The sequence below is a fragment of the Elephas maximus genome, chromosome 11 (assembly GCF_024166365.1).
Source record: "Elephas maximus indicus isolate mEleMax1 chromosome 11, mEleMax1 primary haplotype, whole genome shotgun sequence".
In the NCBI taxonomy this organism is placed as follows: domain Eukaryota; kingdom Metazoa; phylum Chordata; class Mammalia; order Proboscidea; family Elephantidae; genus Elephas; species Elephas maximus.
The window spans coordinates 54381911-54408018 of NC_064829.1; the positions used below are offsets into that span (position 1 = coordinate 54381911).

The 26108-nt window shown below is 44.2% G+C and overlaps 1 protein-coding gene across 1 annotated transcript in view; it reads left to right on the top strand.

The window, feature by feature from the left end:
• SLC14A2 (solute carrier family 14 member 2) overlaps positions 1–26108 on the top strand; it is a 511838-nt gene that overhangs the window by 466367 nt on the left and 19363 nt on the right. Inside the window, exons 7-12 of the mRNA XM_049901586.1 lie at positions 1153–1281; positions 5245–5437; positions 10694–10841; positions 12143–12277; positions 12858–12907; positions 13499–13673. Coding sequence (XP_049757543.1) covers positions 1153–1281; positions 5245–5437; positions 10694–10841; positions 12143–12277; positions 12858–12907; positions 13499–13673 — 830 coding nt within the window. The remainder of the gene's footprint in view (positions 1–1152; positions 1282–5244; positions 5438–10693; positions 10842–12142; positions 12278–12857; positions 12908–13498; positions 13674–26108) is intronic.

Here is a 26108-nt window from a genome sequence, read left to right on the forward strand (position 1 = left end):
TTACTGCCCTGTTTGCTGTGTGACCTTAGACAAGCACTTCCCCTTTCGGCCGCAGTGTCCTCATCTGTGAGACAGACAGTTCAGCTTAGATGCACCTGCGTCCCTTTCTGCTCTAGCAGTCTGATTTTCTGATTTTCCTCCCCACCATATCTGCTGGTAAACTTGCCCAAGCCAATCAAATAGTCACTACAGATTTCCTTCTACACCTAACAGTCTGAGGCTCCTCTGAGCGGCAGAGGAAAGCTTAGCCACAAATAAGACAGAAGAGTGTAATTCTAGTTACCGTATTTTTATGCAAATAACGTGTTATAGTTTTTTTTTTTTTCTTTTGCCAACTGCACCATCCCCTCACCAGGAATTTTTTTCAAGCTTGGTATACTAATTTTGGAAACCTGGCAGTGTAATAGTTAAGTGCCTCAGCTGCTAACCAAAAGGTCAACAGTTCGAATCCACCAGCCACTCCTTAGAAACTCTATGGGGCAGTTCTACTCTGTCCTACAGGGTCGCTGTGAGTTGGAATCAACTCAACGGCAACGGGTTTGGGTTTTTTTGTTTTGGTTATACTAATTTTGGAACCTTAGTGGTGCAGTAGTTAAGAGCTTGGCTGCTAACCAAAATGTCGGCAGTTCGAATCCACCAGCTGCTCCTTGGAAACACTATGGTTCAGTTCTACTCTGTCCTATAGGGTCGCTATGAGTCGGAATCGACTTGACGGCAATGGATTCAGGTTTTTTTAATACAATTTTTTTTTTTTACATGTACACAAGATAATCAAGGTATGTGTCTGTGTGTTTGTGTGTCATCTAGAAAGGTGCTAGCAGCTATGAGGCTGCCCAATATTCATGGAGCGAGCTGACTTTTTTCTATGTGGTTTTATTAAAGGAATCATTTAATTAAGCATATCCTCGAAGTACCAGTTGGCCTTGATAACCAAAACCAAACCAAACCCAGTGCCATAGAGTCTACTCCGACTCATAGCAACCCTATAGGACAGGGTAGAACTGCCCCATACACTTTCCAAGGAGCGCCTGGTGGATTTGAACTGCTGACACTTTGGTTTGCAGCCGCAGCACTTAACTACTATGCCACCAGGGTTTCCATTGGCCTTGATAAGTATCATCAAATTCACATGCAAAGTGACTGTTTCCTCAGGTCCACCATCGCCTCTGGACTCCACGGGTACAATGGGGTGCTGGTGGGGCTGCTGATGGCTGTGTTCTCCGAGAAGAGGGACTACTACTGGTGGCTGCTGCTCCCTGTGACCTTCACAGCCATGGCCTGGTGAGGTGTCTCATTCTTTCTGCTCACAGATCTACAGGGCCCTGAGGTGCTTGTGTCTTAAACTGGGCAGGGACTTGCACACTTGTGGAGCCCAGCATCTTCATACTCGGGCTGGTTTGTCTAGCAAGACACTGTGAAAGTCTATGAGTTCAGTTACAACACAATGGGGTCGTTCTGAATATGGGCTAATGGGACCCTTTAAGGCAGCAAAAGACCATATTGTTTTTGTTGTGCTTAAAATTTCCTTGAACGATAGGCTTTATAATATAGGCTAACACTTACCCAGTACTTCCTTTAGGAAAGCTGCCAGGCACAGTGCTAAGCAAAGTCAAGCTATTATTGCCCCCAATTTACAGAAGAGAAGATTGAGGCATGCAGAGGTTAACTAGCTTGCCCCAGGTCATACTCTGCAAAGGTTTCTGAATGCTGGCCACCTGAATCCCAAATCAATACTGTTAAACAACAGACCACATGGGAATCATCTCTTTCGTGGCCTAGCCAAAATTTAAAAACTCCTTTGTGTAGACTCAGAGGGCTTTCTTGGAAAAGAATTTCTACATTTCAGTGTAGAATCTTTGAAGTTGAAGTATCAGTTGAGATCTTTCAATACAATCACCTCATTTTGCAAATAGAATAAAAAGGTCAAGATGGAAGGCAGTTGAGTGCAGGGATGTGCTAGGCCTTCATCCATTGGAATTGGCAGCAGCTCTGTAGAGGGTCCAAGGGTGTCAGTAGCACAACCGCCATTACACAGGCAGGAAGCCTGAGATGGATCCGCATCACCCAACCCCTGGCCTCGCATGAATATACCACCCTGTGCTCTATGCCTCCCAGAATGGTGATTTATTTTTAACATCTCTAAGAAGTAGATGTCTTCCTGTGGTTTCAAACTCTGGAGTTACTATAACCAGTTAGTTTAATTCAGCTTAAAAACTGTTTCATTACGTTTTAGTAGTGCTTACAAATAAATTACTACATTAAGCATTCTGGGCAATTTATTTTTCTTCATAGGGTTTCTGTCTTTCTTAATCAGTTGGGACAAAAAGCTAAAGCCATCATTTCAGTGGAGAGTTCCTTAATGCCTCCCACATACCCCTGTGTGAAGAGCAAGAGAACTCGTCTTCATTTGCATATATTTGGTTTTTAACTATATAGATTAATCCCCTTTGCACAGCCCCTCAGCCAGACTGCACTAGGTGGTAGTTTGTCTTCAGTACTCCCCACTCCCCAATTCCAGTTTAAAAGACAAGAAAACATTGAACACCCCTACTCTGGGCTAAGCGCTTCACTTCTAATTCAGTACATTCATTGATCCATTCATGTAGTTCTTGAAATTCAATCATACAGTAGGTATTAATAGTTCCTTTTTCCAGGTATATCCCACAAATATTTGTTGAGCACCTACTGTGTGCATTCTAGGCACTGGGGATTGCTGTGAACAAGGGACGTTCTCTATTCTGTGGAGCTTACATTCTTCTTGGCAAAATAACAATAAACTCATAGACCAACTAATAAAAAAGAAAATTTCAAGATGCAATAAATGCTTTGAGGAAAGCAAAATAGGACAAATGGGACAGAGAGTGATTCCAGAAATGAGTGGTCAGAGAAGGCCTCTTTGCAGAGGGTCTATTTGAGCAGTCACCTAAATGATAAGAAGGTACCTGCCATGTGAGGATCTGGGTGGAGGGTGTGGGGCGGAAGAAGGAGCATATGCAAAGATCCCAACGGGGGATGTGTGATGTGTTCAAGAAACAGAAGCAAGACCAGAGAGGCCCAAAGAATGAAGGAAGAGGGGTAGGAGGTGAGGTCAGGGAATAGGCAAGAGCCGGTTCCTGTCCGCCTCATAGAGCCAGTAAGTCTTTTTACTTTATTACAGCTGTGGTAGGAAGCAGTTAAAGAGTTTTAAGCAAGGGAGTGATGAAATATGGTTTCATTAAACAACTCACTCTGCTTGCAGTGTGGAGAATGGATTTTAACCGGAGCCAGGGTGGCTGTGGGAAGCACAGTTAGGAATCTGCTGTAATAATCAGCAGAGAGATGGTGTGAACTAGGGTGATATCCATGAAGGTGGTGAGAATTGGTTGGATTGAGAGTAGAGGCAACAGGACTTGTAGTGAGGCTGTGAAGTATGAGGGGGGAAGACGAAAGAAGATTCAATGTACTCCTAGGATTTTCCTGAGCAGCTGGGTTGGTGGTGAAGATTGAGAGAAACAGGTTGGTGGAGGCAAGGGAGTGCAAATCAAGAGTTCTGTTTGGATAAATTAAATTTTAGACTTCCAAGTAGAGCTATTGAGGTAGTAATTGGATGTACAAATTCGGAACTTAGTAATATGATCAAGATTTGTAAGGTGGAAACACATAGAAGGTATTTCTTCCAAGTGACTAAAGGATATCACTCAGAAAGAGAAGATAAAAAAGAGAAGACCAAAGATAGAGCCCTAGAGTCTTCCAACATTTAGATGTCTGGCAGAAGAGGGTAAGGAACATGGAAGGGGACTTAAGAAGGAACAGGTGGAGAGGCAAGAAGAAAATTAGAGAGCCCAGTGTCATGACTACCTAGAAAGAAACTGTTTCAATACTTTAGGAAGGTTCAACTATAAAATGAAGGGGACAGGGAATTGACCATTGCATTTGGCAAGACAGATGTCTTCAGTAAACTGGACAAGAGTCATTTCCACGGCATGGTGAAGACATGGGCCTGATTGGGCTGGGTTTAGGAAAAAAAGGGTGGGGAGTGATTGGGAATAGCAAAGACAGACAACACTTTTGAGGAGTATTCCTGTGAGGAGAACAGAGAAATGGAACAATAGCTGGAGGAGACATAGGTTAAAAGGGAATGTTTTTTAAAGGTAGAATATACTAGAGCCTGTTGTATACTGATGAGAGTGATCCAGAGGAGAGGGAGAGAGCTACAGGAGAGAGAGGAGAGAATTTCAGGTCTGAAGTCCTTGAGACAATTGGATTCAGAGTACTAGGAGAAGAATCAGCTTAACAAAAGAGCAGGGCCACTTCTTCCATTATATGAAACAGACCGGGAGGCAGAGTTTGTGTGCATAAATCAGGGAGGGTGTGGGTTTCGTGAGTGGGAAAGTGAAGCATTTCTGTTCCCATGACATGTATTTTCTTAATGAAGTAATCAAGGTGGTTAGCTGAGACTAAAGGGACACAGATAGTGAAGATTTGAGGAGAAAAGAGAAAACGTGAAATAATTGTCTCAGCAAGTTGGAGAGTTAATTTTTTAGGGGTGTGTAAACAGAACTTTTAGGAAGTCTTGAATGCCCATTTAAGATTCATGGTCATTAATTAAGAACAAGCCCATCAACATAATTATGTGATTTCTTGTTTTGTCCAGCAACTCACTAAAGGTGGGAGACATGGGGTGTAAGGCTAGAGTGGCTGGTCCCTTCCGGAGGAAACCAGAGCTAAAGGAAATTAACTACCTAAGGTTGTTTGCTCAGCCTAAAGTGTAGGAGTTAGGGTTCGCACCCAGCTCTGTTTCCAAAATCCAAACTGAAGGTTTCATTTTCACCTGGCAGTTTCTAGAGTGTCTCAATGTATCTGTGCTGAATCCAGGCCTTTGCTTACCTAAGTACATAGAAGACTCCTCCCAGAAGGTCAGACTTCTAAAATGGTGTCACAGACCAGGCCTAGCACCAATAAGAAAAGATTATATTTTGTTTAGTTTTTATGGTTTAAGAAACAGGAATTTTTTTTTTTTCTATTCGAAACAGGTCACAATACTTTTAAAATTTGTTTCTCAAAGAAGTAAGCTTCAGATGACTGAAACAATTGCTTACATTGAGCATATTATTCCCAACCCCAGACCAAAGGACCACTAGAGTCTCAAGGGAGCCAGGAATCCTTGTGCTAAGGAGAGGGTACAATGGATGGTACACTGGCCAGAGATGATGAGATAGTGGAAACCTAAAGATATGATTAACTCTATGTCTCTTCCGTCTTTAGCCCAGTTATTTCCAGTGCCTTGAATTCCATCTTCAGCAAGTGGGACCTCCCTGTCTTCACACTGCCCTTTAACATTGCGGTGACCCTGTACCTGGCAGCCACAGGTCACTACAACCTCTTCTTCCCCACAACACTGGTGAAACCCGTGTCTTCAGTGCCCAACATCACCTGGACAGAGATTGAAATGCCATTGGTAAGTTACCCAGTGGCAGAAGGGTTGGGACCCCTGATCCTGCCACAGACCTGACTAACTTATTCGTGGATTACCCATGCTCACATTTTCTCTAGATGCATCTCCACCCCATGATGGGCTCTAGGCCAGAGGCAGACAGGAAAGGGCTGCTACCACATCCATACATTCATACAACAAACCCTTATTGGACTCCTAATATGTGCTGGGCACTTTTCAGATACTGTGAATACACAGGAAGAAGACAGACAACATCCTTACCCTCATGAAGCTTACACTCTACATGTAGAAACAAATAATAAACAAATGAACAAATAAGTGTCAACTTGACAATTTAGAATGGTGGAAGCTGAGGGGAAAATATTAGATAAGATGGATAGTTTGACAAAGGGACCAGAGACTAAAATAAATGTTTAAAATTAAAATTTTAAAAGGCACTATCAATGGAAGACAGAGGGTGAGTTTTCATGTACTTACTGTATCAGTGCTTCTCAACCAGGGGACTTTGCCCCCCAGGGGACATTAGGCAATGTCCGGAGACATTTTTGATTAATACAAAAGCTGGGGGAGCTAATACTGGAATCCTGTCAGTAGAGGTCAGAGATGCTGCTAAACACCTAACAATGCACAGGACAGCCCCTACAGCAAGGAATTATCCACCCCAAAATGTCAATAGTGCCAAGTTTGAGAAACCCTCCTTTGTATCCTACTATCACTGCTGACTTGTAGACATCGAAGACAAAGGCGAGTAATAAAAATCTAACATAAGATTAAATATATAGAATTCTACAATTTGCCCTGGTTAACATACATAGAGATACCTAGCACCAAAACTATTACAAACTTACTAGGTATCAGGCACTGCCCCAAGCACTTAACATATTAACTCATTTAACCTTCATAATAACCGAGTATTACAGGTACTATTGTTATTCCATCTTACAGATGAGAAAACTAAGGCACAGAGAGGGTAAGTTGGCAAGGTCAAACTACAGCTAGTACCTGTGCTTAAAATCCAGTTAACCCCGCTGTGGGGTCCAAGCTTGAACAAATGCAGTAAGGCAACGCCTGCTGCTTCAAAATGCAGTCCACCCATCATTAGGTTCCTGTAAGTGTTGGCATATTCTTCTTTACATTCCTCTGTGCCTGAGTTATCTAGTGCTGCTATAACAGAAAAGCTACAAGTGGATGGCTTTAACAAATAGAAATTTATTTTTTCACAGCCTAGGAGGCTGGCTAGAAGTCTGAATTGAGGTTGCCAGCTCCAAGGGAAAGCTTTCTCTCTCTGTCAGCTCTGGGGAAAGGTCCTTGTCATCAATTTTCCCCTGATCTAGGAGCTTCTCTGCACAGGGACCCCGAGTCCAAAGAACGTACTGTTGTCTTGGCTCTTGTGTCTTGGTGGTATGAATTTCCGCCATCTCTCTTCTCACTTCTCTCTTTTATATCTCAAAAGAGATTGACTCAAGATACAGCCTAATCTTATAGTTTGAGTCCTTCCTTATTAACATAACCGCCTCTAATCCTGCCTCATTAACAAAATAGAGGTAGGATTTACAACACATAGGGAAATCACATCAGATGACAAAATGGTAGACAGTCACACAAAACTGGGAATCATAGCCCAGTCAAGTTGACACACATTTGGGGGGATGCAACTCAATTCATAACACTCTGAAATCTGTCTCTCTTTACTTTCACCCACTGGTTCTAGCTCTGCTTTCTAGAATAATTTAGAATATTGCTTCCACGATAGTCTTTTGGACATTGGAAGACATAACCCACGTCCTCAAATGTTGTTTGTGTGATCTGATTTCCAAGACCTCACCATGCAGGCTGTGCCCGTTCACTATGTGGGCTTACCTTGCTGGTGCTCTGGTACTGGGGTGCTCAGATCCAGAGCCACTGCTCAGGTCCTCAGGCGGGCACAGCAAGGTGCAACCTCCAGGGACAACCACATTCTGCTAAACCTATTAAAAAAAAAAAAATGTCTCCCTGCCTCTATTGGCAAAAGCTGCTGCAAACAATGCAAGACCTTTTTAAAGTTTTGTCTGGGCTTGGGACTGGGGTAGGATCAGAGGCAGTGTTAGCACCTAAATCCACCTAAAATGGCAAAGTCAGCTCTGCACTTAAAGGGAAAGCCCTGGTGGCACACTGGTTAAGTGCTCGGCTGCTAACCAAAAGGTCAGCGTTTTGAACCCACCAGCTGCTCTGCTCCATGGGAGGAAGATGTGGCAGCCTGCTCCCATAAAGATTACAGCCTAGGAAACCCTATGGAGCTGTTCTACTCTTTCCTATAGGGTCGCTATGAATTGGAATCAACTCCACTGCACACAACAACCACAGCCCTTTCACATGTAAAACAGCCAGAACAAGAACTTTGAAAGCTCAAACTATGAAAGAATCATCAATGACCTGGCCTCCTGGCAATCAGGCAAGCTGTCTTTGGGTGCACTGGCCTCACTGTCCCTGATCTCTACCCATGAAGCACTGTCCAAGTGACAACAACAGGAATATGTGGCATTACCAGAGAAAAAGGCCCACTGAGCCCCCATCAGGACGGTTAGGATGCACAGCCCAGCGCCAAGAGGACCAGAGTCATGTGGGTCACAGGGAAGAGATGCCTCTTTGGTTCATCTTCAACATAAGCAGTTAGAAAGTGGTAGAGCCAGGACCCAAGCTCAGATACCCAGAGGCCCAAGTTCATCATCTTAACTCCCCACCACACCACCACTCTGACCACTGGCTTCTTCTCTTCCATACCATTTGGGTCCAAGTTTTGAAGAACCAATGCCGTTTCCCTCTTTCTCCTTAAAACAATGGGGCAATGACTTCCTTTTTGTTTAACCATCTTGTTGTTGATAGATAAGAATTTATCAGTTTGGAGGAGGTCAGTGTTCAGTAAATTTCCACCACATACCTGACTGCCCTTCACACCAGCATGTCATCTGTGACCTCGACAACAGCGTGGAGGGAGGACAGGGGGCCCTGGTTCCACAGTTCACCAGGCTAAAATATGGATCCCAGCTGAGGACACTTCCCTCTAAGCCCAGGCTCCATTCCAAGGCAACTTGTTCCCTCATTCCTCTCATTCTTGACTGTTTGAGCTTAAAACTTGTGTTTCCTGATTGAAGAGTGGAAGTTGGATTCCCCTCAGCATCCAGCATTCCTCAGACATTGGGAAGTTGTAGGTGGTCATGGGATGTTTACTGAGTAGATTTCCAGCCTGTTCCCCACACTTAAGCTGAGTTCTCCAGTCTGTTTTCAGAGCCACCACTCAGGTCCTGGGGTGGACACAGGGATGAATAAGACTGGGCACCACGACAAGTCTGTAGGCTCTGATCCAGACAGTGTTTGGCTATTAAAACGCCACTCATTCGGAGACAAGGGTGGGCAAAGCTTAAAAGCTCCCTGGGACTCCTCAAACACTTATTCCATAAAGAAATCAGACTGATTCCAGAATCAAATCAAGTTGTCAAAAAGTACAAAATTTTATCCAAAGGAAGAAATGCAATCAGCTCCCAGCTTCCACAGTAGATTATCTGTAACTAATGGAAAAAAACAAAAACAAAACAGATGCAGTGGAGTTGACCTCTACTCGCGGCAACCCCACGTGTGTCAGAGTAGAGCCCGATGCTTCACAGGGTTTTCATGGCTGATTTTTCCGAAGTAGGTCACCAAGACTTTCTTCCAAGGAGCGTCTGGGTGGTCTGAAACTGCAAACCTTTCAGTTAGTAGCCAAGTGCTTAACTGTACGTGCCACCAAGGGACTCCGTTACTAACCCATTAGTCCCCAAATTCTGTTGCACTTGAGGATCACCCAATGCCTGGGTCCTATCCCCCCAGGCCAATTAAATTAGAATGTCTAGGGGGTAACTTGGCATTGGCAGGTTTTTTTTTTTTTTTTTTGGAAGTGATCCCAATGTGCAGCAAAGTTTGGGAATCACCAAACTAATGACAGTCACTGCATATCTAGTAAGCACCTATTATGTACCCAGCCCAAAGGGTCCCTGTCCTCAAAGAGGTCATATGGCTTGGTAATGGAGAAAAGAATTACAGGATTCTAAAGCTGGAAGGATCATCCACTCGGCCAGCCTTCACATGTTACAGACGGGGACAAGAAAGCCCAGAATGAGGGAGTGACATGCCCATGATCACACAATGAAGCTGGAGCCCTGGAATCGCAGACCAGTGCCCTCCCTACCTTGCCATATTCCCCCCTTTCCTGCCCTAAAAGGACTGCCAAAATGTGGATGAGTCAGCCTGGGCAGAGAAAGGCCATCTGACGTTCCTGCCAAACAAGCCAGTTGCTGTTGAGTCAATTCCGAATCAAGGCAGAGTAGCACTGTGCTCCATCGGGTTTTCAATGGCTAATTTTGTGGAAGTAGATCACCAGACCTTTCTTCTAAAGCACGCCTGAGTGAACTCGAACCTCCAACCTTTCAGTTAGCAGGCAAAGGCTTTAACCATTTTCCCCACCCAGGAACTCTCACTGCCGAATCAATCATCTCAAATTCCAACACCACCAAGTCATACTCAGGTTCTGGGATATTTGGGCTTCCTGCTGTTCTCTGGATGCCCCACACACTACCTTTTCTTAATGCTAAGGGCTCCTTGAGAGCAGGGGAAATGCCATCTACTTCTCCTGGGAACCCACAGATCCCAGGGTAGCACCGAATACACAGCAGCCACCAAAGAGGATTCATCAACGGTGTCTTGATGGAGAGATGATGAGAGTGGTAAAGAGCCTTAAACTAGGAGTCAAGGTCAGAGGCTCTAGCCAGGTCTTGGCCACCAACAAACTGTGTAACCTTTGGGGAAATCATCCATCAAAATGGCCTACAATATTTCCAAGAACATTTCCTAGAATATCCCCAATATTCCTAAAGTATTTTTAGGCTTGCAGAATGTCTAGAGAAAATCCCTCAGTGCCCTGATATCTCCAGTGGCAGTCTTGGTCCCCTAGACTCTCTGATGCCCTCAGAGCTTCCACTCTCCAAGCAGAAACCTGTGCTCCTCAGAAGTGTTAGTGCCCAGCCCCTGTGTCAGGGGTCTGCCTGCCTTGCCCAAGGGATGCTCAGATGCCTGCTAGGTTGTGGAGTGAGGCACTGTTTGTTCCAGTTCTTGCCTTCCCATGTTCTCTCACACTCTGAAGGGCACAGTCAGCCTCCCGTTCCACCCCATTGCTCCCTTAGGAGTGGCTCAGTCTTGCCTGGCACATCAGCCCACACTTGAGTGACCTGGACCCTGTTGACTTTGCAGCTGTTACAAGCCATCCCCATCGGGGTCGGCCAGGTGTACGGCTGTGACAATCCCTGGACAGGCGGCGTGTTCCTGGTGGCTCTGTTCATCTCCTCACCCCTCATCTGCTTGCATGCGGCCATTGGCTCAATTTTGGGGATGCTAGCAGGTAGGACATGGCCCACACTCTGCAGGGAGGTCCTGGGATGCTTTTCCTGTGATTATTTCTCCTGTGAGCATGGCAAACACTCTGGACTTAAGGTTCTTCACTGGGGTCTTAAGGCACTGTCAGGGGTAGGGGTTTATTTTTCCCTTTCTGGAGTCTCAAAGGGAGCAGATTGCAGCAGCCAGACATGTGGAGGGAGAGACATGTGGGGGCTGAAGACCCAGTCAGCCTGTAAATGGGGCTCCTGGGTGCTGAGGGGCAAGAGGAGAACGGTACCATGGGAGGAGATGGGAAGCAGTAACAGACCAAGCAGGGGTATAAATGACCCAGCATGCTGAAATTTTGAGTAAGCTAAAAGGAAAACATGGCAACCTCAAGTGTGCAGAGTAGAACTGCACTCCGTATGGTTTTCAAGGCTGTAACCTTTCAGAATTAGATGGCCAAGCCTTACTTCCAAGATAATTCTGGGTAGGTTTGAACTGCCAACACTTCAGTTAGGAGTTAGCACTTAAACTATTGCACTACCCAGGGACTCACTTGGGGTCGCCATGAGTTGGAATTGGCTTGACAGCAACTAACAAAAAAAGGGAAATGTTTTCTGAAAAATTAGATTGCCAGTTGACAAATGTAATTTAATACATATACATGTATGTATATACACACATTTATGTATGTATAGGCTAATAGTAGAGTTAGAAATTGGGGTGGAGGGATTTGGGAGTAGGAGTCTGTTGACTTATTCCAATGTTTTTAAATACTTTTTGGAAGCAGCACTTTTAACATTTTTTAATTTGTAAATAATTTCAAACATCAAAAAAATCACAAAAATATACAAAACACACCCATAAACTCTTGACCAAAATTCACCTATTATTAACATCTCATCCTTTTTATTGTAACACGGCTATATTTATCTATACTTGTCTATATGTGTATATACATAATTTTCTGAACCATTTTTGAAGTGACATCCTCCTTGCTAAAAATGCAGCTGCTCTGGTCAAAGGCATAGAGAAGGGCTGGAGCCCCACCTCCTTGATTTTCCCTACCCCAGAAGTAGACATACCTGAGTGCGAAGCCTTTGGCTTCAGAAAACAGTATGAAAACCACTGCTCCCTTATCAGCGTTGGTTTCCTAAGACTAGATATCATTCGTGGAGGCTCATCTGACATGTAGGGCATGGGCCGTGGAGTGAATGACAGGAGCAGTGTCAGGCCTGCCATCCTGAGACCTGGTGCCAGCCACAGGGTGGCCTTTATGCTGTGACCCAGAACCGTCCAGAAAAACCACATGTTGTCCCACAGCCCTGACGGTGGCCACCCCTTTTGAGACGATCTACATGGGCCTCTTGAGCTACAACTGCGTCCTTTCCTGCATCGCCATTGGAGGCATGTTCTACGCCCTCACCTGGCAGACCCACCTGCTGGCCCTCTTCTGTGGTGGGTATTCAAGAAAGCTGACAGCCAAGCCACTCTGGCTATTCTTCTCTCTTCTTTGTTATGTGAAACCCACGGTGACCACTGATAAGTAGAGCATCAGTGGTAGAAGGACCAGGAGCTTGGGCCCTAACACCAGTGCTGCATTTAACAGGTGGATTAGAAGTTCCTTTTCTATCAAAGGGGGTAAAGGCCATTATTACTTCCATTATATTTACACAGTGTTCTAAAGTTTGCAAGGAAATCACACATGCATTTTCTCGTGTGCTATTGACAGCATCCCTGCTCTCTATAACTCTTCATTCAACAACTATGTGCTGAGAACCACTAAACGCCAGACCCTAGACTAGGCACAAAAGATACAATGGTGACAAAGACACATAAGAAACCTGTCCCCATGAAGCCACGCTCTAGCAGAGGAGAAGTAATTACACAGATAATCAATAAGACTGCCATATGGACGAAGATTGTGGGATATTGTGGGAGAGAGGGTGGGACCACTGCTCTAGGTCTGAGCAAGTGGCTGGGAGGCAGGGGCAGGCTGGGGGAAGCAGAGTCTCTGATGGTCCTTGTTCCTCCACAGCCCTCTTCTGTGCGTACACAGGAGCAGCCCTCTCCAACATAATGTCGGTGGTAAGTGCAGGCTCTCCTGAACCCCTCCCTAAAGTGTCTTCCCTGGCCAGGGCCTCAGAACACTTGGAGACTCTTGGAAGAATCCAAGTGGCTTATAGTAGCTGGTGTCCACACAACGCCTCCGTCAAGTTTTATCCAGGGTTTGTCCAGAAAATGCCTGGCATGTGTGTACACTGCCTCTGGTTGGTGTGTGTGTGTGTGTGTGTGTGTGTGTGTGTGTGTGTGTGTGTGTGTGTGTGTGTGTGTGTGTGTGTGTGTGTGTGTGTGTGTGTGTGTGAAAGAGAGAGTGATGTAACCAGCAGTGGAAAACATGAATGAACAGATGGAGGTACTGGTGTATGGCTGAATGCAGAAGACCATCCCTAGGCTAATATTCAGCTCCATCATTAAAAGATTCTGATTGTGCCCGAAAGTACCAATATCTCAAATTTCATGACCAGCTACTCTGTCATTATGAGTCCAGAAACACCAATGCCTTCCCTGGCAGAGAGTCCCCATCCTCAACCCTTTCCACACTCTTCTCCACCAGGGCCCCTGGCTCCAGACAGGGGCCTAGGAACATTCCTCAGGCCCCTATGCTTTTATCTTCAGGTTGGCGTGCCACCAGGCACTTGGCCCTTCTGCTTCTCCACCATCATCTTCCTGCTCCTGACGACCAACAACCCTGCCATCTACAAGCTCCCGCTCAGCCAAGTCACTTACCCAGAGGCCAATCGTATCTACTTCCTGACAGTGAAAAGCAGTGAAGAAGAGAAGTCCCCCAGTGGTGACTAGCCAAGGCCCAGGCAGACATGCCCTTTGCCTGAAGCTGGTGTCTGCTCTCTCTGTCTGTCCCCTGTGGTCTCAACTCTAGTCAATCAACTGCAGCACTTCTTGTCTTGCCTTAAGCCTGTGTGGGCCCAAACAAACTTATAACTCTCTTTCCCAGGAGCTGATTTCCTCTCTCTCTCTCTCTCTGCCTAAATCTCCATAACTTTCCTTCATAGGACATTAGAGGACGTTAGTAACAGGCTTGCTGGAGTTATAAATAAGGAGTGTGTTTTAAATGCCATTGACTTATAACAAAAACATTATTTAGTCTTTTAGGAAGGTGATTAATTGATGAACTTGGCTTGTTTAACCAGATCATAGATGTTCCCAGGCAAGAGGAGCAGGGAGGTTCATATACTCTCAGGGCTGGAAGGGTGTGTGAGGTTCATGTGGTCCCACCATTCTGTGCTACATGAGTCCCTTTTATAACGGAGGACAGGGACTTCAGTTCCTTGCCAGGCTTCCAGAGGGGGCTCAATTACCCAAAATGGAGGAGAGATCCCCAACATATCCTAACAAAGGTAACCAAACCAGAAACCTTATTGATTCATTGTGGCCTACTTGCGCTAGAAAAGCCCTTCCCTTCTCCATTAATCCCCACCCAAATCACTGGGACTGAATGGGAATGGTCCTTTAGCCATGCTTTTTATTGGATTTTCAGGAAAGTGACACTATTTAAATATGAAAAAATCTTTCAGTTCACTTGGACAAGATTGTCCCTTCTCTTCCCACCCACTTCATAATTTGTCATTTACAAGGTACCACTGGTCACAGGTATCTGGGGTTTTTCCCCCCTCATGTTCGCATTTTAGCCCCTGATAGGAATTAAAATTTAACTGTATTACAAACTGCCAAACCCACTCGAAGACAAGTGGATAAAGGCTAAGCTATTCAGAAAAAGGAAAAAACATGTCCAGCAAGTCTGAAAAAACCACAGGGTCCCAGAAATTCTCTATTCCACACTATGACCAATATGATCAGATATTTATGTAGAAAATAGAAAATCAAATTATTTCCTACTTTGTAATAAGAAAGAACTGCCTGAATGAAGTGTTGTTAATCACTGAGTTAGCTTGCCAAGAGAAATCATATATGAGTGATGAAATGTTTTAAAACCATCTTTGTGGGCTAAGAGGAATAAAATTGATGGTATTTCCCAAATGTATCAAGAGGAACTCCTCCTGGAGGCTGAACAAAACTCACTAGGTCTGGCTGGTGAACAGAGACTGCATCCCTTCCATGGGCACGGATAAGGATGGGGCAGAAGTGAAAAATCCCCACCACTCTAAGAAAAGCCTGCACAATGCCGATAACCCTGCCCAGAAGCCAAGGACAGATGCCCAGATGGCCTCTGAAGTAGGTAGCCCAAAGTGTCTTGGAGTGATCTTATCTCACCCTTACCAGGGCTTCCCATCTCACTGACCCACTGAATGAGTGGGCATAGGAACCCTGGATGTACAGATTCACACTAATAACATGAAGTTATAGGAGGCAGCCACTCAAGAGAAATAAAACTTTGGGACCCCAGCTACCACTGTTTTCTACACTCTCCCCCAAATTACTGATAGCTCTTGGTTGTACAAATGGTAGTACCTATGTTGAACATAAATTTGAAACCATTCACAACAGCAGAAATGTATGGGGAGGGGAAGGCTTTAGTGGAGGACATCACACCCACTTCCTTCCTCCTACTGGCCCCTCCCCCAATCTTCGTATCTCCTCTCCCTTTGACCTCACCGTCTCCCCCTTCCCTTTTTATCTCCTCTCCTTCAACACTGATGAGTTTGGCCATGAACCATACCATAAGCAATGATATGGTCTTGTCCTGCTGCATTTTTAAATGGTAGGTCTGGAAAGATCTTTCCATTCTCTTCTACGGTAGTTGACATAGTCAAGTTTTCTACTTCTTCTTGGGTCAGCTTTGAGAGTTTATGTTTACGACAAAACATTTTAAAATGTTTTGCCATAGAGTTACTCGTGATGTTTTCATGTAATAATTTTCATCTTTCCTGTATCTGTGGTTGTGTCTCTTTTCTCTTTTCGAATCTTCTTAGTTTTGGTCTGTTTTCTTTAATTAGGTTTGTGAGGGTTCATCCATTTTACTGGCTTTTTCAGAAAGCCGATTCAGATTAATTTGTCCTTTCTACTTGTTTTGGTTTGTTTTCTATTTTATTGATTTCTTCTTCCTGTTTTCTCATGGTTTATTTAAATTTTCTTTTTTCCTAATGTCTTAAAATTGATGTAACATTCCTTCATTTTAGATCTCTCTTTTTTAACAATAAAAGCATTTAAGGCTATTAAATTTTTCCTGAGTACAGGCTGTAGCTGTGTACCATACCCAAAACCAAACCCAACTCATAGCAACCCTATAGGACATAGTAGAATTGCCCCATAGGGTTTCCAAGGAGCAGCTGGTGAATTTGAGCTGCCAAACTTTTGGTTAGCAGCCTGGATTCTTAACCACTGTGCCACCAGGGCTTTTGTGTACCATGGGTTTTGAAATAAAGTATTCTACTTTCGTTGATTTTTTAAATAATTTGTAATTTGAGTTTTGATTTCTTCTTTGAGCCTATGATTATATACGAATGGATTTCTTAATTTCTAGCACTTAGGAATCTTTTGCTATTTTTTAATTTTATATATCTAGTTTTATTGGATTATAAACAGAAGATATGGCCCATAAAATCTCTGCTTTAAAATTTTATAGGTTTTTCTTTGTAACCAAGTACCTGATTGATTTTTGTACATATAAAAATGCAAATTTTTTACTTGAAGGAAATATATATTAAATTCAATTGTTAATTGAATCATTCATTTCCTCTATGTCCTTATTTATTTTTGCCTATGGAATCTTAATTCTGAAAAGGTTTATTAAAAATCATGCTATAAATGTATAGTGTTACTAAGTTCTCTCTAAAAGATTTGCTTTGTATATTTAGCTGCTATGTTTTTTGATACCTATTGATTTATTACTATCATTGAGTCTTCATAAATTTTGCCTTTTACCATTATGAAAGACCCCTCTTTATCCCAGTTAGTGCTTTTAACCTCCCTTCTACTTTATCCAACATCAGTGTTGCCATACCTGCTTTCTTTCTGGTATTATCCCTTTGTTTTTAACCTTTACGTTTTTCTTTTAACTAGATTTCTTAAAAATAACATACAGCTGTATTTTATTTTTTAAGCTAATCTTAGTGTTTCTATGATTTAATAGGATAATTCAGCCTGTTCACACTTAGTATAATAATCAATATGATTATTTTATTTCTTCTAGCTTACTTTTTTTTACTATTTATTTTTCATATTGCTTTTGATTTTTAATTTTCCTTATTTTGTAAGTTTGATCATGTTACTACCTTTTTTCTTTCTTCCTTCTGTTAATATGGGAGTTCTACCATTCTTTTCCATTCTAATAGTAGTTACTGTCCCTTTCCCAACACTCATGATGAAAAACATCTTTCTCTATTATTCTGCCAATATACCCCATTTCTTCAATGCTCCTTCCCTACCTTGAAGAAATAAAGGCTTTCAAACAGACCTTAAAACTCTTTTACTTCTCTCCAGTCATCTCTTATCCTTAGATTTTGTTTCTTAATTTTAACTCTTTGCCCTGCACAAATATGCTATATCGTTTTTCAAGAATCCTTATTTAGCCCCTATATTAACATTCTCAGTAATTCTCTAATTGTCTATTTGGAGTTTACTATTTATATTCAACATGTTACTTTTTATTACTGGTTCTTCTTTTCTTAATCTTCCCCTGTCTTGCAATCTTTGTTTGATTTATTTATTATTTGTTTAGAACTCTTTCTTGAGTACTTTTCTTAAATTATACATGAAAGATTATGATGATATATTCTTTGAATCCTTGCATGTCCACAAACCTTCTTACCTCCTGACAGATGAATGAAATTTTGGTTGGGTACAAGGTCCCTGAGTTGCAACCTTTCCTCTCAGTCATCTGTGGGTGTTATTCCTTCATTATCTGGATTCCAAGTATTACAGAGAAGAAGCCTGATATCAGTATCATTCTTTTTCCTTTGTAAATAACTTGCTCTTTCTTTCCTGATGGTTGTAAGATTTTTCTCTTTATCTTTGGAGTTCTAGAATTTTATCAAGTTACGCCTAGGTTTGTGTCTTTTCTCATTAATCCTGCATTTTAATCTGCAAATTCCAAGTCTTTCTTCAGCTCAGCAATTTTTCTTCTAACATTTGTTTGATGATTGCTTTTTTCCTCCATCTCTTCCCTTTTCTTTATCCAGAATACCGATCATTCATGTTAGTCCCCTTGATCTCTGCTCCAAGTTGCTTATCTTTTTCTTTACAATCTTTGCCACTTGTATATTTGCTCTGCTTTGAGATATTCCTTCTGCTTGATCTTCCAGGCCACTGCTTCAGGTCTCAACAGGAGCTATTCTTTTCTTCAATTTACCTGTTGAAGTGTTTAGCTCAAAAATCATGTTTTTTAACTTCAGAACATCTTTGCGATGAGGGATGAAATTGAATCTCCGTATGTGTTTTTATTACTCTTTTGTTGTTGTCTGTCTTCTCTCATTCTAGAAATCAGATAAAACTTCTGGTAGCTTGTGGCCCCCGATTTTTTACCATTCCTCTCATTTATTCACAGATGGGCCACTGTGCTGGTTTCCCAGGGCCACTTTCATGAGCCAGTTCCCTAGAAATTCTGCTTTGTGGCTTGACCTCATTCACTCATTCATCCAGATGACATTGCATGAGGAGCTATTAATATGTTACTCAGGCCCAGGGATTAACAACAAACCAGGAAAGAACCAGATGGGTCCTTGCCTTCAAGGAATTCATTTTATGGACATTTGCCTAGCCAGGTGAGTAGTCTCACCTGAGATGAAAATGAGGTTGGAACCACAGATTGCCTGAGCCCACCTAAGTTCACAGCACCAGTTTTATAGAGTTATCTGGTTGAGTTGGTGTTCTATTCAGGAAAATATCAAGCATAATTTTAAGGGTTCCAGGAAAATTTCTATCCCTCTTGTTGCCTATCTTGCTACCCAAACATTCCCAGCCATCTCTTCCATTCAAGGCTTTAAACTTGTTAGAATATAAACAGCCTCGGGACAGTCACACAGTAAGCATGATCAATCATTTGCATCCTAGGTTGAAGGAGCCATTCCTGAGAATGGGTTTGATGAAAGAGGAGGGGAGAGTACACAGAAAAATAGGTAGCACATCTTCAGAGGGTTTTTTTTTGCAAGGAAATGTATGTTGAGATGACGACAAGGTGGGTGAATGGGGGTCTGGAGCCGTCTTGTCTCATAGGGAATGATGATGAAGCCGGTAGTGTTTATCTTGGAGAAGAGAAGTCCTGGCTGAGACCACAGCTGTTTATAGTATGAGGTACCACATGTGGAAGAAGAGGTAGACTTACTCAGCATACTTCCAAGCATAAAGCAAGGACCACTAGGTAGAAGCAATAAGCAGGCCAACTTTGAATCAGCGAAGGGGAGCCTTTTTAACAATAGAAGTTGCCTGAGAAATGATTGCCCTGTGAGTTCTCTGCTCTGGCAGTAAGTAAGCAGGGACTGAAGACCTGTTGGGGATACTTGTTTTAGGTGGGAAGCTAGACCAGTTGACCCCTGAGGCCTCTTTCTTCCAACTCCAAGCTCCTGTGATTCTATGGCCCTGAGAACCTATAGCGTAATAAGGAGGAGGTATCACTGAGTTGGCAAAAAGGTGAGAGCATGGACACCATATGTGCCAAAAAAAAGTAGTTGCTGCCTTTAGAGCTTTTCCTAGAGCTTCCAGTTACTCAACTGGTTAATTTATCAGAATGCTGAACATGGTTACTTATGTGGACACAAACCTGGTCAACACTCTTAAGATATGCCCATCAGAAATCCAGTCTCCCAGTCTGTGTTTGTGGTTACGTCAGACCACCAGTGTGCATGATGCTGAGCCTTGTCTTCTCTAATTATAAAGGTTTCTAGGGCCCAGGGACAGCTAGAAGGTAAAACCAGAGAGGAGTGGGGGGCTGGTAGTTGCAGTACCGGCTTGACTTCTACTTAATAAACCATAGTCTCACTTGGCAACTTTAAAGGTATTCACTTTTTATGAGGGATTTTCGACATTCCTGGCAATTCCTGTCTGTAACCATTCAGAGAGGATAGAAGAATCCACAGGGAACTCTACTGCCACTAGTGGAACTAGAAATTCCAAGACCTCAAGAAGTGAGGTGGGGGAGCCAGAAAAGTTCCTTTACCCTCTGTGAATTGATAAATAGGATTTTTCCCTCAGCTGCAGGGGCTGCTAAGACAAAGGAAGCAACTCTCTGGAGACCTCTAGCTCAGTTTGCATTTATTCCACACAGACTCTGGCCCTTTCTACTTGAGGAATCTGACTTTTCTGAGTTTAGCCCCTGGCAGTCAAAGCAGGCCTCCTCCCACTAAACCAGTTGCCTTTCCAATTCATAGTAATCCCATGTGTGTGAACTATGCTCTACAGGGTTTTCAATGACTAAGTGTTCAGATGTAGATCATTTGGCCTTTTTTCTGAGGCATGTCTGGGTGGAATTGAACTGCCAACCTTTGGGTTAGGAGCCTAGGGTTAACCATGTACACCGCCCAGGAACTCCTTCCTCCCTCCACAAGGTTGGAAACATAGAGATGGAGTCTCAAATGTTGTAAAGAAAACATAGTTCTGAAGTGAATTCTGACTGACTGGGCCTTCAAGAGAGGAAAGTTCTGTTGGTATAGACAGACCTCTTGGGATCCCTTGGCATCTGAGCTCCAGCCTTCTCTAGGACCTGTGGGGGATATGATTCCATCTTTGCCTTGTGCTCAGGCTGAGAGTTGATTGCCCCACCTTAAGTCTAGCCTGTTTGACAGACACAACACTTCTAAGCACCATGGTTCCATTTAGCTTACGGAACACATGTGAACTTCCTGGATGGCTTCCTGAAGGATAATTATTTCCTGTCTTTTCAAATAGGTTGCCTGTTGTCATGGGTGGCATCTTCCTGGGGTGGGTAGGTGCTTGGAGGGCTGGATTGAGCCAAGTGACCAGCCAGCATGGGGACCAGGACAAGGTGAACACTCAAGTGTCATCAGGGAATGGCCACCGGCCCTGAACCAACAACTAAAGAAAGGCTGCCATACCTGTGCTGGGAACCGACCTCCCCCAACCCCACCTCTACCTGGAATGTGGGGCCTCTGGGTTCTGCCTACCTCCTTTGTTTGCTTTCCTTCCTTAGAAGGCCCTCCGTGATCAGGACCCCTCTTCAGCAGTTCCAAAACACCTGGCCAGGTGGGACAAGGCCTTTGACGTCAGTGAGAGTATTTGTCTACTCAAGTGTAGCTAATTTCCTCAGGGTACGGTTTTGTTTCTGAACCTGGGTAGGCCCCTCACAATCAGCCACTGTGTGAGTTTGCGTGAGGGGAGAAGGGAGGCGTGGGGGATGAAGCATGACCCAACATACTCACAAAGCCAAACAAAGCATGTTTGGATTGGGCCCCCTCCCCAAACTCCAACCCATCAGACCCCATGATTTCATGGGACCTGGGAGACCAGCTTCTCTCATATATAGACCTCAGAGTCCTTTCAGGAGGCAGGGGTTAGGTCATGCCCCTTCTTGCTCTGAGGTGGCCCCGTCGTGGTTCCCAGGCCCCCAAGAGTCTGGTCAGCAAGAGTCAGAAGGAGGAGAGGCCTGAAAATTTCCACAGAATCAGGAAGACAGCACCTAGTATCGGGCTGTGCGGAAATTTTCATCGAGAAGCAGATGGCGATACTCAAACAGTGCCTGGCCTGTGAGGGAAATTAGGGGAGCTTATGGAGTTTGGAAGGCAAATTGGCCCCCTGAGGAGACGACACTTAGATAATTGCTTAAAGACAAATACTGGGTCTAGAATTCTAATGAAGGAAGTAATGGGAAGGTAATACCTGAGGGCAGACAGGGACACTAATAGACTAGTCTCTAGCTCTTTCCCTTAAAGAAAACCTGCTGGATCAACCCCAGTGCGGGGCACCATGGTAGCGGGAACCGGTCATCCCCTGGGAGTTTAGGAAGTAATCATTTGGCTGGAAGACCAGAGAGACCTGCATAAGAGAATTTACCCTCTTCTCCCTCCTCCTCCATGGTACCTTCCTCACCTGGCAGGGGGGCACCAGGCATAAAAGCAAGCAAGGGGGTAGGATGGAGGGCTCCAGGAAGTAAAGGGGTTTGGGTTTAGGGAGAAGTCACAGCTCCTGGAATTGAAGACTGGAAACGCCGCCCCCATCAGAAAGAAGCTTCTTTCCGTATCCCGATGGTCTGGATCCTTCCAGACCTGTGCAGAAAATCAAAGGAGGCCAGGTAAGAGACCCCAGGGGAGAGAAGTGAAACAGGGAACAGGACCAGGTAGCAGGACCCTAGTCAGTAGGCCCATCAGACTTTTCAAAGGAAAAGCCAAAGGAAAGGCTCGTCTTGTTCCTTCCTCCTGTTAAGCTTCCTCTGGGAAAGCCAGTCCTGGGGTGGGGAACCTCCCTAAGAGCTCCAATGCAAATTTTGATCCTGGAAGCTTCAAGCTGGAAGGGCTTATAAAATATTAATAGTTCCAACCCCTTATTTTGTAGATGAGAAAACCATAGCTTGTACAGAGATTTGCCCAGGTGATCAAAGATTCCAAGTGTCCTAACTCACAACTCCGAGTTCTTCTTGTTGACCTGCTAATAGAACCAAGCTAAGCTATCACCCCTCAGATCTCTTTTCCACCCCACCTGGCCACTGGATCAGGCTTTGTATTGTTTATGTCATCCTTTCCATAAATCACTCACAGGTCCCACCTTGCATCTCTGGAACTTAATCCTACGTCACTCTTGACTTCCATGCTATGACCCACAGCTCTGGCATGGGTATATTTCTCGAGTAACACCAACACTGAGTTCAGCCTGTGGGATGCAACCTCTGGGTAATGAGGTAGAGCTGAATACCTTCTGCCCAGGGCACAGACTAGGGCGGGAACAGTGAGAGTGCAAAGATAATTTGTAGAAAGTGTGTAGGCATGGACCTCTTTGGGTAAAAGCTGATTTTCAGTAAGTTAGTCTAGATTATTTTTCCCCTTCTGAAAGATGTTATATACAGTTTGGGTTTGCTTTGTTTCCCTCAAATAAACTGCAATAAGCTTCAAAAATTTGATTTGACAGGTGCTTCTTCTACAAAATCTTTTTTATCCCTGATATTTGAACAATTGGCATTTTCTGAGCATTAGAAGGCAGTAGAAGCATGAGCGCTTTGGGATCACCACTCCTCAGAAAAAGAGTTTGGGAACAAGCTGTTCCTTCTTTCTCTGAGTCAGGGGAGGAAAGCATTGCTGGACCCTTGCCTGTTAAAACACAAGATGATGGCAATCCTCGAGGGCAAGGACCGTGCCTCTGAAATGACTCTGAACAACCCTCAGCACGAAGCTACATGCACTGGGACACTTAATAAGGCTTGTTAGAGGAGGAGAGAGCAGCAGGTTCAACACCAGGTGGGCATGCCAGGAGTTTCTCAGCTGCTAAGGTGCACCACAGGTTATCCAGGATCAAGCTTCCCAACCCATGTGCCATAGCACATGTGCAGCTGTGCTAAGACAGCAACCCTCTGGCCCTCTGAACAGCCAGGGGGGCCTTGGAATGTCCAGAGTCTCTGGGCCCAGGCCTTCGGGCCATACAGCATCAACTGTTTGCTGCACCATGCCGCAAAAGTACTATTATCTATGTGCGCCATCATGTTAGGAGAAAAGTTAGAAAGGACCCAAAAAAGGTGCAGGAGTATTTATTGTGAAAGAAATTTACTCTTGAGCTATAAAGCACCTTCAAGCAGCTTTGGGTATTGTAGCCAAACAGATGAACTATGCAAACAGCTTATTAACCAAAACAAATCACATCAAGCAAGATCTTGGTTTACAATGGATTATTTTCTTCTATCTCATTAACTCAAGGTCTTCCAGCCACTCTTGCAGGGATTTCTGGTTGGGTGATCATAGGTGGCCCACCAGTTTAGCACCATCTTAGATGCTCTTTTATCCATGTAATCCTGGAAATAATCAGCCCTTAAACCAAACCTGTTGCCGTCAAGTCAATTCCAACTCATAGCGACCCTACAGGACAGAGAGCTGCCCCATAGAGTTTCCAACGAGTGCCTCGTGGATTCCAACTGCCAACCTTCTGGTTAGCAGCTGAGCTCTTAACCACTGTGCCACCAGGGCCCTGTAAATCCCTGAACAAAAAACTCTTCTCTGCACAGGGAATCAGGCACTATAATAAAATTTTGAATCAAACTAAGGTTCATTTTGCTTAAAAAGCATTTTTCAGTACTTCCTTAATCTTTAAGAAAAGGAAAAAGTTATCATCCCCAAGGCAAAGCTTCTATTGCAAGAATAACGTATACTTTAGATGAAAGATGTTCTGAATACCTGAAATATGAATGTGACGGTAAAGTTAATAAAGACAGCGCTGAGCAGGAAAAAAAAAAAAAAAAGTCACTGCAGGTAGGTGTAAAAAGCCGGAAGGGTGGTGAGGATGAGGAACCAACTAGCCTGGAGCAGAAGGCCTGGTGCCACCAGACAGTAGTGTCCCCCCTAAGGAGGCGCCTGATGGGTGAGCACTTCAAAATTATCTTCCTGAGCAATTTGCAAGCTCATCTTAGCTCATTTTCAGAACAATATGAGAAAGAAATGGCAGGTACTAATTGGCACAAACGGTTAAGCTCTTGGCTACCAACCAAAATGTTGGTGGTTCCCATCCACTCAGAGGCGCCTCGGAAGACAGGCTTGGCGATCTGCTTCCGAAAGGTCACAGCCTGAAAACTCTACAGAGCACAGTTCTCCTCTGCACACTTGGAGGCATCGTGAGTCGGAGTGACTGGATGGCAACTGTTTTTGTTTTGGGGGGTTTTCTTAATGATCTTTTTTTTTTTTTTTCCTGAGATATTTGTCATCATTTTATAGGTTGGGTTTACAAGATCAGCTCTACGGTGTCTGTGTATTTCTTCCTGGAAACCCCTCCTGCAATTGAGGAAACTGGCAAGGGGATGACATGACTTGCAAAACGTCATGCAAAACTAGTGACTCTGGCTCCCAACCAGTTGTTATTGTTTCCATTGTCCCCACCATAGCACTGGTGTATTTTATTTCTAGAACATTTGATATATGTGTCCATGATATTCTAGATATTGTCTTTATCTGTTATAAAATTGTCCTGAGATTCTGTCCCAGAGGCAGGTGCTGAATTGCTATTTTCACAGCCTCACGTAGTTTGTTACTTTGTTACCAATCTTCTTTGTCGCATCTCTTCCAGCCTTTTGTCCTCAGCTCTTTAATGGGCACATCTGGAAGGGCTGCTGCCCTCCCTAAGTGGTGTGCAGCTGGCCTCCCGGTATCACCCATGGGAGACACGGAACCAACACTACATCCACCCATATTAGGTACCACCTCCCAAAGTTACCCCAGATAAGAGCAAAAACATTTTCAATGGAAGGAAAAGATGCTCTTTGGGGTTTTTTGTGGCTGGGACTGTAGTAACACAGAGTAATCTGTATTACTGTCCTGCTTTCCCAGGCTCTGAGCAGGCAGCAGAACCTGGGTGCTCATGTGAATAGACAAGGAGTAGAAGGTGAGCCACTGGCCTTATGCAGTCAGCTCTAAGCTTTCCGGCGGGGGTGGGCTCGTCCACACCTGGCAGCCTTCACACACAAGCCCTCGGCCAGCAAGACCAGCTGTCCCTGCTGTGTTACTGTGGCTGACTCCTTGGGAAAAAAATCTGGGGTGTCCTAACAACCAACAACTTTCTTTTTCGTATTTCTTTTAAAGTTCCAGGTAGATGTTACCTCGGTTCATTAAACTGAAGCACCCTCTCTGTATTTATGAAAAATAATCCAGGTTAGTAAATGGCATTGGTCATGGCCACCAATGTCCAGGACCAGGCCCTGGAATAAAGGGAGAGCTCCTCTCTTTCACCAAACAGGTCTGTGCTGTACAGTACAGAGCAGTATTGGGGTGGAAAGAGCAGCAAACGGGACCTGGGTTTGGTTCCCAGCTTTGCCATAATTAAGAGCTGTGTGACTTGCATGAGTTGCTTAATTTCTCTGGACAAGGAAAGCGGACTGTGATCTGGAAGCTCCTCCCCAGCTCAGAGTCTGTGAGGCTCAGGTTGGAACATTGCTCTGCCCAGGATGTGGCTGGGGTAACTGACTCTTGGCATATCAGAAGGAGAGCCATGGACAGACAGAGGTGCCCTTGTGTACCTGCAAGCATGTTGGCTTTATGGGGAATCCCAGCTTTGTCAGGTGATGTGATGATACCCCCTCAGGGCTCGTCCCCCCACATGGGCCCTGCCTGTAGAGGTGGCCCAGGGTCAAGGGGGACTCCTTTAGCCTTGGGAGTTATGGCTCATTGCTGAT